Source organism: Phyllostomus discolor, chromosome 12, assembly GCF_004126475.2.
Source record: "Phyllostomus discolor isolate MPI-MPIP mPhyDis1 chromosome 12, mPhyDis1.pri.v3, whole genome shotgun sequence".
Lineage (NCBI taxonomy): Eukaryota > Metazoa > Chordata > Mammalia > Chiroptera > Phyllostomidae > Phyllostomus > Phyllostomus discolor.
This window is the reverse complement of record NC_040914.2, coordinates 45,118,301-45,130,585: the sequence shown is the minus strand read 5'-3', so window position 1 is coordinate 45,130,585 and position 12,285 is coordinate 45,118,301. Positions and strand designations below refer to the sequence as shown.

General features: G+C 38.8%; 1 protein-coding gene across 1 annotated transcript in view; it reads right to left on the bottom strand.

Moving 5' to 3' along the window:
• ETFA (electron transfer flavoprotein subunit alpha) overlaps window positions 1–12,285 on the bottom strand; it is a 48,663-nt gene that overhangs the window by 28,242 nt on the left and 8,136 nt on the right. The window contains exons 3-7 of the mRNA XM_028502401.2: window positions 9,960–10,041; window positions 9,776–9,858; window positions 4,107–4,206; window positions 2,967–3,077; window positions 2,102–2,203 (exon numbers count right to left, since the gene is read on the bottom strand). Coding sequence (XP_028358202.1) covers window positions 2,102–2,203; window positions 2,967–3,077; window positions 4,107–4,206; window positions 9,776–9,858; window positions 9,960–10,041 — 478 coding nt within the window. The remainder of the gene's footprint in view (window positions 1–2,101; window positions 2,204–2,966; window positions 3,078–4,106; window positions 4,207–9,775; window positions 9,859–9,959; window positions 10,042–12,285) is intronic.

Genomic DNA, 12,285 nt, shown 5'->3' with positions numbered 1-12,285 from the left:
TCAGCTTCATCCACTCTACCATTGTTTCCCTATAAATTGTTCTTTATTTCAATTAGTGTATCCTTTATTTCTGACTAGATCTTTTTTATGCTGTTGAGGTCCTCGCTAAATTCCTTGAGCATCCTTAGAACCAGTGTTTGAACTCTGTATCTGACAGATTGCTTACCTCCATTTCGTTTCATTCATTTTCTGGAGTTTTGATGTGTCCTTTCATTTGGTTCATGTTTCTATGTCTCCTCATTTTGGCAGCCTCCCTGTATTTGTTTCTATGTATTAGGTAGAGCTGCTATAACTCCATGTCTTGGTAATGTGGCCCAATGTAGTAGGTATCCTATAGGGTCCGGCCTCCCCTATCACCTAAGCTGGGTGTTCAAGGTGTGCCCTTTGTGTGGGCTGAGTACACACTCCTCTTGTAGTCGAGCCTTGGTTGCTGTTGGCAGATCAAGGGGAGGGATTCACCCAGGTCAGTCAGCTGCAAGGATTGGCTATGACCACTGACCACCAACATCCACCCTCCATGGAGGATCAGCTGTGCAAGGGCAGGGTAGTGGTCCTCCAATGTGGTCTGTAGCTGTCCACTGGGTGCACTGGCCATGGGGTTTCCCAGGTAGTATAGGGCGAAGGTCAGCTCCCACCTGTGGTTTTCCCAGAACCACCCTGCCTGAGCTATAAAGCAATCTGAAATGGCTGCTACTTGTGCTGGGATGGGAGATTTTCAGACAAAGCCAGGCTGTGAATCTAGGCTGGCTGCTTTTAGTACCAGGCCTAGGACTCATTGAGGCCAGCTCTTGCTTGTTCAAGAGGATTCAGGAAGTTGTGCAGCATCAGCCAAGGCCAGCCATTCACATGGAAATACAGCTTGGGTGGGCCTGTAAACTGGGTGGGAATCTCTGTGGATTTCCAAGGGGGAGTCAAACAGTGTCAGCCGGGTTAATGGAGTCTCAGATGCGGCACTAGCTTGCCAGCTCTGTGGGTGGAGGGTTTTGAAAAGGGACAATGGCCTGCGCTCACCTGATGCTAAATACTTGGGTTTCTCCCAATATTCCCCTGGTGCCTTTTATGCTGCTACCCAGGTCCTGGAGCTCAGAGGGAATAAGTCTGAGGAGGTGAGTCCATGTGTGGGTTAAGGGGAACTGTGTGGGGTCCCAGCAGTTTTTGCAACCAGAAGTTGTGGGGACTTACCTTTCTGGCACTAAAACACTGGGCAGGGATTGGGGGGCGGGGGGCGGGGCTAGTGTGTGGCTGAGACTCCTCTCTCCCAAGATATCCCTCCCAAATTTTTATCCACCATGCATAGGTATAGGACCGGCCTATTCCACATCTGTGCCCCTCCCACCAGTCTGGATAGATATGGTTTCTTTAATTCAATAGTTGTCAGACTTTCATTCAACTCAATTTCTGACAGTTCTGAGTGAATGTGTTCTATATTTTAGTTGTAATTTTGACATGGTTGTGCAAAGAGGTGAGCCATGTCTGCCTATACTGTCATCTTGACTGGAAATCTAGTCGTAATTTTTGCTGTAGTTGTATGAGGAGATGTGTGTTTACCTATGCCTCCCTCTTGACTGGAAAGATGGGATTAAATAATTTCATGTTTTTTCCTTAAAAAGCATGATATACAAAAAAGTAAGTCTTGTGCAATATTCACAGCTTTGATACTAAATGTGAAGAAATTTTCGAAGAGTTATTCAGAGAGACCAACGTGCACACACTGCAAGTTCTCCAAAGTTGTGTGAAGGGCAGGAATCACACAACACGCTCCTGACTTTCCCATCAATTTTTCTATGACTCAGAGCCAACCATACACTTCAGAATAACATGGAAGTCAGTCAATAAAACGAAGATATATCAAGTGGCAAAGCTGATGAAATTTACAGAGTGCTCCCCCTGGTGCTAGGCACACAGCTTTGCAACAGAAAGCCCAAGTTGTGTATTAAGCTAATGATTCCATTTCCCTTATCGGTAAGTGGGAATCCTTGCAACTGATATACTTTTTATGTTTGAAAAAAAATCTGTGCTCCTACAAAATAAATATTAATAAAATTGAAGTACTTTAGGTTGACATCATCTTCTAAGTTAATCCATTATAAATTTCACTCACCACCGGACACCACCACTTTGGCACCAGTTAGCTCTGGTCGATCGCTTTTGGTTAATTTCTGGTCAAGCCATTCTGATACACCCGCCGGGGAAGTAGTTGATGCTACACACGTGATATACATAACAAAAAAATGACTATGAATTCAGGTTCTAAAATAATACCAATTTTAAGAGAAGTACACAAAGAATTAATTCCATGAAATTTAAGTTAGTTACTGTAAATTTCTGTGCTCCCACTTTCATTCTCTTTGATTTTTTTGAAAGACCTAAAGGGACTAGAGTCCAGCCGTCACACCTCATCAGCTGTATGACTTTTGAAAAGTCATTTAATTGAGTTTACCTGTAAAACTGGAATGACCCCGTCTGCCTCTGCAGTTCACATAAGATACTGTGTATGTTGGGGTGGGAGGGTAGTGGGTGGAGGTGGAAGAGGGTATAAGGTGGTATAAATGAAAATGGAAAAAAAATACAATAAACTACTAAAAATATATTTTTAAATGTATATGTTAAAGTATAACACTCTCTATACATTTAGTATTACTTTCTTCCACAATACTAAATCTCCTGAATTTTTAGTAACAGGAAGCAGTGAGAGAGGGCAAAAAATCTTAATACCAACACAGCACATTAATCCTAATGGACCCTCTCTTTCTCCCACCCCTTCAATCTACCAAAGCAGCTATCCTAGTACAAAGAATGATATATAAAAAGACTTTATAAATATTTCTTAATTTTGTATGAGATTAGGAACATCATTTACACTGAGCTCTCAAGTACTCTCCATCAGAAATTAGATCACCTCTCATCTAACCTATGAACTGAAAAACAAGAAACAAAAACAAATACAACTGCAAATGAACACTCACCCTTTTCTGAACTGGCACTACCTCCGCTTGTTGCTGCAGCTTCAAAAGCTGTTCCTCGGACAGAAAACACCTTCACTTTTTCATCACACTTCACTGTACATAAAGCATTTCCTGAAATACACAATTTACTTAAAAAAACAAACAAACAAACAAACCGTATACACACACACAACCAGGGAAGACAATAAAGAAATATTTCTTTGGTTCAGAATTTACTTTGCAAAGACAAGACAGAAATAACCACGATCCAGCTGTCTTCCACCTCTACTAAGCATAGGAAAAAAAAGACCATAACACTGGAGACACATATCAGTACATATTTGTTTAACCTTGATGTCTTTAAAAGTAAGACAAGTGCTGACCTGCCTAGAAACAAGTAACCGGACTAGGAAGCCACACTAATACGGCACACTTTTCCTAAAAGAATACAAAGAAAAGCTTCCTTCTTCAAAAACAACACAATCAGTAACTCAACAGAATGAGCTGCAACAACTTAGGAATGAAGTTACTATGTATGCTAAGGGGGGGGGGGGGGGGTGAAAACATGCTCGGGCATAAAGAACAAGTATGATGTGCCAAGATTTTTAAAGGTTTTGAGACATTTTTATGAATTAGCAATCATATTAAGAATGACCTAAACTATGACCAAATATTTTCCCTTAAACATTACTGAAAATGAAAGATCTAATTTGAGGGGGACCATTTATCTTCAAACACACTTCACTCAGAAAGAATTCACTGCCTTCTCCAGCCCCACCAGAGACCAGTGTGCTCAGCAAAAGATCAAACCACTAGAGACACAGAGAAATGAATTTCTTAATGCTGATGGAAATGGAGAGAAGCAGCAAAGATAACTGAGAATGCTCTTTTTTAAAGGGAAAGTTTTTTTCCAGGTGCCACTTACAAAATATAGTGAATAGTAAATCTAGTGTTTATTGATCACTGGACAAATCTCACCCCATAAACTGACCAGGAAAAACTGTGCTGTGGATCTATCAAGGAGAATGTCCTGCCATGATCTAGCAGCAAGTGTATATGGCTTTAAAAAAAAAACAAAACAAAAAAACCTAACTTCGAGATTAATTTCTGCTTTTAAAATTTATGAAAATATAACATTAATTATTTTCCTTGGGTACTCACCTGCATAAATAGTTCTCACAAATGTGTCAGGTGACTTGATTGCAATGATGTCAGAGATTGGGGCAACATCAAGTTTGGCTGCTATTCTGGGCAGCAGGTTCTAAAAGCACAATAAGTGTAAGTTACACACACCTATGCTGCTGAATGGCTATAAATGCAAATCCTGTAGAAATTTTAATTCAAACATTTTATATTTCACATATATCTTTAGACAATACAACTTCAAGCACAATTTTCTGAATAGTATTTGAGGTTAAATAGTCTATCACTACTCTAACTACAGTAAGAGTTTATGAGTTTTACACTAATCAACCACCTTAACTCAACATGTTAAATTATGAGATATTGCCCTGGCTGGCGTAGCTCAGTGTATTGAGCGCAGGCTGCAAACCAAAGTGTTGCCGGTTCGATTCCCAGTCAGGGTACATGCCTGGGTTGCAGGACATGACCCCCAGCAACCACACATTGATGTTTCTCTCTCTCTCTCTTCCTCCCTCCCTTCCCTCTCTAAAAATAAATAAATAAAATCTTTAAAAAAAAATTATGAGATATTTGCTTTAATTAACATCGCTTACAAAGTGTGACAGTTATATGAATTTAGATAGAAAAACATTTAAAAGAATAGTAAAATTCTCAAGTACTAAGAATATACTTATATACATTTACCTGATGTATAAAAAGAAAAGATTTCAAAGCACACATTTTCACCTTTGAAATAATAACTATTGCATTTTTAAAAAACCTAAATATCAATCAATAGGGAATATGATTATAAATCATCCATATAATGGAATGCAATCACAGCCTTCCTGGTAGGTAAAAGAAAACCAACAAAAACTAATGTGTTTTTCCTTGTGCACACATAACATCTCTGGAAGGGATATAGGTGATGACTTTGCTCTCCCTAGCAGGGACCACTGGGAAAGCCACACCATCCCAGGTCTCAGTTACCTCACCTCAGGGTGGGAGGCAGAGAACCCCTATGGCTCTAACCTAAAATTCTAAGGCTCTAGGGCTCTCACACAGAGAGGGCTGGTTAGCAAAAACTGAATATTCGTACTTTATAGACTGAAAGATTCTCTTAGATGAAATAGTAAAGCTGAATTCTGCACTGCTTTCTCCACAGAGCTCACTCCGTGGCATCTCCTGAAGTTGGCGGATGATTCCACCTCTAGTGGGCAAACTCTCACTACAACAGTATTCAAGTTTTAGCCCCAACTCCTCTCTCTCTCAGGTTTCTCCCAGGACTACCTTCTAATTACTCCTTTATTCTGCATCCTTCCACATGCACATACAATTACACTATTTCAATGGCAATAACATGTACCATTTTAAAATAATTTGTAACACACATACTGTATGGTCCTCAACTAAATTTTTAAGCACCCCAAGAGCAAAGGTTTTATATCCTCTATTTCTCTGTGTCCCTGAGCCACATCCACTAAGTGGTTCCATATAACCTGATGCTAACGAGTGTTGGCAGCTTGAGTCAATTTCCCTGCTGTCACATTTCTAACAGGAAAGGTTTCCTAGTTTTCAGTTTGTTACTTACATTATACAGTGATCTTCTTTCAACCAGGGTAGCAGAGCTACTGAAAAGTACTGTGGTTAATAAAACTACAACTAAAAAACACTGAGATATCACAGAAAATAAAGGGTTTGAATTTATGTGACACAGAAAAATAAGTTCTAAGTGGGAAGTTCATAGCATACAGGCCTATCTCAGGAAACAAACAAAAAAAAACAACCCCAAACAATCTAACTTTACATCTAAAGGAACGAGAAAATGAAGAACAAAGCACAAAGTGAGAAGAAAGGATAATAAAGATCTGAGCAGAAATAAATGAAATTGAGACTAAGAAAACAAGAGAGATCAAAAACTGACCAACCTTGAACCAAACTCATCAAGAAAAAAGGAGCACAAACTCAAATAAATCAAATCTTAAAAGAAAAGTGACAACTGATATCCAAGAAATACAAAGAAACACTAAAGAATACTACAAAAAATAATATGCAAACAAATTTGACAATCTAGAAGAAGTGGTTAAATTTCTAGAAGCATACAACCTTCCAAAACTGAACCAATAAGAAATAGAAAATCTAAACAGACTGATTTCTAGCAATGAAACTGAAGCAGTCATCAAAAAACCGCCAACGTATAAAAAAGTCCAGGACTGGGCAGCTTCACTGGTGAATTCTACCAAACACTTAAAGAAGTTTCAATACCTGTCCTTAAATAATTCAAAAACAAACACACACACACACACACACACACACAAAGATTTAAAGCTTCCAAACTCATTCCAGCAAGCCAGCATCACTGATACCAAAACCAGACAAAGGCATTACAAAAATATAAAGTTGCAAGCCAATCTCCGTGATAAACATAGATGTAATAATTCTCAAAATACTAGCAAACAAGATTCAACAATACATTAAATGCTCAGGGAAGTCAGACAGACAAAGACAAATACCCTATGATTTCACTTACATGTGGAATCTAAAAAACAAATGAATAAACAAAACAGAAAGAGACCCACAGATACAGAGGGGGGTGTTGATATTTGCCAAAGGGGAAGAGGGTGAGGATGGGTAAAAAGGAATAAAAAGGACTAATTTTTTAAAATGTCAGCTATTTTTTAAGAAGGGGTTTGAGAAAACAATGAACATGACAGTAAACATAGTTCTAACTTTGTAAATAAGAGGTTTAGAAGACACCTGCTTCTCAAACAAACCGACTTTGCCAGTACATACAGCCAGCTCCCTAACCCTCCCTGACCGTCTCCCTAGCTGCTCAGGAAACAAGACGGCAGCACTGCTGCCCCGCTGGGCAGGGCCTCTCACCCATTTCAGTTATGCAGCCTGCGTCTCTTTTTCAAGTTTCAGAACTTTCTAAATTGCTTGAAATTTAGTATCTTTTGCACTCCCATTATCTCTCGTTTGATCTTAGCACACCTTGAAAAACATTTACCACAGTGCTTACAGGCGTATGTTTTTCCAGGTCTGATCTTCCCTCTAACCGTCCTGAGAGGGTGGAGAGTAAACAGACGTCTCTCTCCACTATTCAACAGGCTCGGCCACATAGTTTCAGGGAAGGAGAAACAGTAACTGTCAAGAGTATTCTTTTCATGCACAAAAAGATGAGCGATTTTCAAATTCCAGAATACAAATATAAAAACATATCTCAAGACCGCCACTAGTGAAGGACTGTTATTATAGAGCCAATTGCGTGGCTTCATCTGATGACCTGTCTCACTCCAAATGCATTCAGAGGCTGCAGCACCAGCTACTACCATGTGCCCCTTGCTTTCAGAATTCCCATGTCACCACACGGCAGTCAAGGCCTGCGTATTTAAATCTAGCTAGTTGGATATGACACATGCTCTTTCTTGGTTTAACAATCTTTAGGTGAACTGTCATCACAGAAACTCAAGACTGCTGAAATTGTTTAAGTCATCCCACACAGAATCAAAACTCCCAGAGATGGAGTGGTCCACAAAGATCTTTTAGTTCAGGGCTCATCTGTAACACCCTAAAGGTCGGTGTTTGGATGTCAAGCTTCTGCCCTAATCATCCCCAGGGAAAGAGAAACCTACCACAGAAAAAAGCCATTCCATTTTTTAACACCTCTGGTTGGTAGATCTTAGACATCACTTGGTCAAACTACATCATTTAACATATGTAAGAAACAGAATTCAGGAAGGTAAATGACCAACCCAATGTCATATATGTCTGTGGAACCATCATACTTATCAATTACTAAACCCTATACGAAAACTGAAAACCTTAGGATAGTCTACAATGCGACAACCTAATTAAAGATCAATCGTTTATTAAATTCATATGTTTACATTGTAGGGTAAAAATTCTGTTATTGCCTAGAAATTCTATTAACATGAGAAGAAAAATTTTAACGAGTTCAAGTTTATAATTCTAAAAGTTAAAAAAAGACGAGAGTAATGTTGGGTGACTGGGTGAGGCCCCTACACGGTTCATGTCTAGAAGCGAATGCTGTGCCACAGATAAACGTTCACAGACACTACCCATTCTGCAAGCAAAGAGGCCAGTGTGTGGGGAGCTCACTGTTAGTGCCACTCAGCATGGTTAGTTGATGAAAGAGCTTATCTCTTCCTACCCAAACTCTCATTTAAGATTAATTAAACAGGACTGTAAATGAAAAAGAGAAAATATCATATCAAGAAAATTCAAATGAAAAATTAAAATGAACAAAAACTATAAATAAACATGATTCACTATCAATTGGAGAAATGCAAAATTAAAAAAAAATACAATATAGGGGCAATGTTAAAATGCACAGCACCAAGTTCGGGCAACGTACTCTCACACGTGCCTGCTGGAGTGCAAACAGAAACCCTTTTAAGAGAGCAATTTAACAACATACGCCCAAAGTTTACAAGCGCAGTCTTTGACTGAGCTATTTCACTTCCGGAACTGTCTTCGGGGTAGAAGGGCAGCTGGAGGTGGAAGAGGGTATAACGGGGGATAAATGGTAATGGGAAGAAAATATAATACAAAAATAAATTAAATAAGTAAATAAGAAAATATCTAGATGTCACATACTGGGATGTTTCCTTGCAGCAAAGTTTATAAATGAAAAACATTAGAAACAACCTAATTATCCATCCTTGGCTAAATACGGAATATTATGAGCCTAAAAAAAAAAGACAGCCCCACTATAAGCAAATATTTTCAGGATATACTCTTAGTTAAAAGCCACTAGTTGCAAAATAATTCATGCCATGTTATCTAGACCAATTTTAGAAGTAAAAAAAAAATTACACTTGTATTATAATTTTAAAATCCATAGAAAGAGGCCTAAAGAATGTACAACTGTTAACACTTGTACACTGTGAAGAGGGGAGAGGAAGTCAGGAATAAGGAAGGGGACTTTGATACTTTGCTCTGCATACTGCTATACTGTATGCATCCTTTATAGTAAGAATGTGTTCACAACTGAATTTATAATCTTAAAAAGTAAAAACTAAAAACTGCAGCTTATTAACAAGAGAATAAAAGAAAAGAAAGCTGGAGTAACACCCACAGCCCCAGAGAGACCCACCAACAAAAGCCCTTCTCTTGGGCTCCCCCTACCTTGCCCTTTTTTTAAAGAAAAACTTCATGTACACCATTCTTTCTCAGGCATATCAGAAAGCACATAATCAGATTACAGCTTTTTTTTTAACCTTAAGAATGCCTTTGACCCCACACAGCCCTTCCCTAATTCTCCAAGTAGATATTGATAGAATTTGGCCTTTCTAAATAACCATCAGCCACCTAAAGAAACTATCTCTTAAGACGGGTGACTGAATGACATTCAAAGACACAGAGATGGTTCAACTTGTTCATAAAGAAAATAATCTTTTCAAGTAGCGTCCATGACAAAATTTTAAAACACGGAAGTAGCATTCTAATAAATTATGATAAAATCTTTAAAGAACAGAGATGTCTCTGACAAAATTTGAAAACCTGGAGATCATGTTTTCACAGAAGTCGTAACAAAATCTTGGAATAAATTTTAGCAAAACCACCACACTGACTGAGAAAGACAGGACTGGCTCTCTGAACATGGTCTGTTGTACAGCTGTGGCACAATGAGACCTAACCCTTTTGGGCAGTGACAGCAGGGCCCACACCCTCAATCTGCTCACCTTTCCGAAGGCAGATGCTCCAGCACAGATGTGCGTGTAATTGAACTGCTTCTGAGATGCCAAAATCAATGGTGTCAGTTCCTCTGAGAATCAAACACATCTGTTAAATACATTTCATAACATTTTCATATTCATACATTCAAGAATCATTCAAACATTGCATTTTTCCACTGGAAAAACTTACCTGGAAGAAGGCCCTTGTATGCATCATGCTCAGCCACCAGAACTTTTGCTACACCTGCTACTTTGCAGAGATCCTGCGCCACCTATGATTTTAAAAGTTCTTAGTTATCCATCGAACAGAAAGATGCAAAGACAGCCACCACTACAAATAACAACAGAGCATAAAGCCTTAATGGCCAACTGTAAAAATTGTTCTCATCAAAAAAGGGATACTTATGAATAAAAAATATTCTTTAACAAAGGAAATCTTATGTCAATTGATCTTACTACCAACTGACCTTAACCAAAAAAAAGTACTAATTGATAAACTAAAATCAACAAAGCTCTCTATTCAAATTTAGTCGTCAACTGCGTGCTTTACCTTTCACTCAATGCAAGTACAAGTTCATCATTTTAGAAATGGTGAAATGAAGCAATGGTTAGGTTCTCTTTGTCTCTCAAAATAACAACACAGCCAACACATTTCAGACTTAGGGCTTCTTAGGGGTAAAGGACAGGAGGACCCAGCCATACTGGTCTACAGCCCATGGCACTTTATTTGGCAATAATAATTTCTCCTGGTATTAAAATCAGCAAATATGGCCATGACTGGTATGGCTCGACTGGCTGGGCATCAGCCCTCAAAGCAAAAGGTTGCTGGTTTGGTTCCTGGTCAGGGAACATGAGTGGGTTGCGGGCCCAGTCTCCTGTTTGGGTGGGTGAGGGGGCACGTGAAAGAGGCAACCAATCAATGTTTCTCTCCCATACTGATGTTTCTCTCCCTTTCTCCCTGCCTTCACCTCTCTCTAAAAAATAAAAATAAATAAAATCTAAAATTGATGAATCTGGGTGAGACTGAAATTTTATATCAGTCCATTGTCAACCACTGAGTTCCTGCCTATCTATATATATTCTTCTATAATGAAGGTACAGATTTTAGTTCCTTGTTTTTCCTGGGGTTCTGTGAAAGCCTTCTGACCACTCAAGATTACCTGCGTACAGGGGCAATTAGAATTCCTCTTCTAGTCTCTTTAATTGCAGCATGGCTGGCTTCTGCTTCAGCAGAAATACAGTGGTCATATTATAGTCTTCTGTCTTCTTGTTTACCTCCGCGCTGATTCACTGACGAGCAGGCATAAAAGGCCGTGCCTCCCCTCCTCAGAGGACGGTAAGGTTTCAACAATATTCACCGAGGAAAGGATGCAGTGCACAAGTACCTCACTGGCAGACTACTTTGTTCTAGCAAAACCATCTTTTTATTATCAGCAAAAGCTTCTGGCACTACACAGAAACATCACCTGCTGCTTATGCCAAATAGCTGTATAAGACAGCATGGAACTGGCATCCGCCTATGGTATGAACGGTCTTCCCATACAGACACTGACTGTTTTTTTTTAAGAATAGAATATGACATGATAATAAAATTATAACTCAACAGAAGGTGATTTCAGCTCTGACTTTTATCAAAGTAGTATAAATAAAATAGCACTTCAAATATTTTTAAAATGTTAGAATAACTAATTAAAATCACAGCAAATAAACAATCAAACCCAGAACTTGTATATCTGAAAGCCAGGCAACCAAAAAGATACCACAGCCCTATCATCATACACTGCAGTTAGTATCAATGATATAAGATTCAGTGGCTGTTAGCACGCTTTAGGAAAAGAAATCCATATAATTTAACCCCAGACTGGCTAGAATACATTCTTTCAAGGTATCAGTTTCATGTAAGAAATTAGATGTGACACTAGCATTCTGAATCTCATTATATCACATGGTCTGCATCAATGCCATTTCATAAAAACTAAATTTGTCTAAAAAGATGAAGAAACATACTGTCTTTGGAGTTTTTCCTTTGAGGTCCAAGCCCCCAGCCACAGTCAGCAACTGCTGTGTGGTGTGGGTGGGAACTGGAGGCTCTTGCTGCATAAGCTTTACTGAAGCATGATCTCAACCGCCCTGCAGCCCAGTGCTACAGACCCTGCAAGCCAAAGGTTAGTTTACAAAGCTGTCACTGTCTTATTCCAACAACAACAAAAACGAAGAACTTTTCACACAGACCATCACTTGGAAAGCATAGTACTAATTCCATTTGCCTCCTTATACCAATTAAAAAGTAACACCCATGGAACTTTGTCCAGATTTACCACTTTCAGGAATTAAAAGCAATTAGCAAGTATATTCATCAATACAAAAAAGGAATCGGCTATTAACCTTTAAGGGGACTCAAATATTATCATTCTACTTGGTACCTGATGGCACATGATGGTGCCAGTGGAACTAAATCAAGTATTCTACCCCATTTCAAAAGATAAAATGCTTAGTGAGCAAACTTAGTTTTTTTC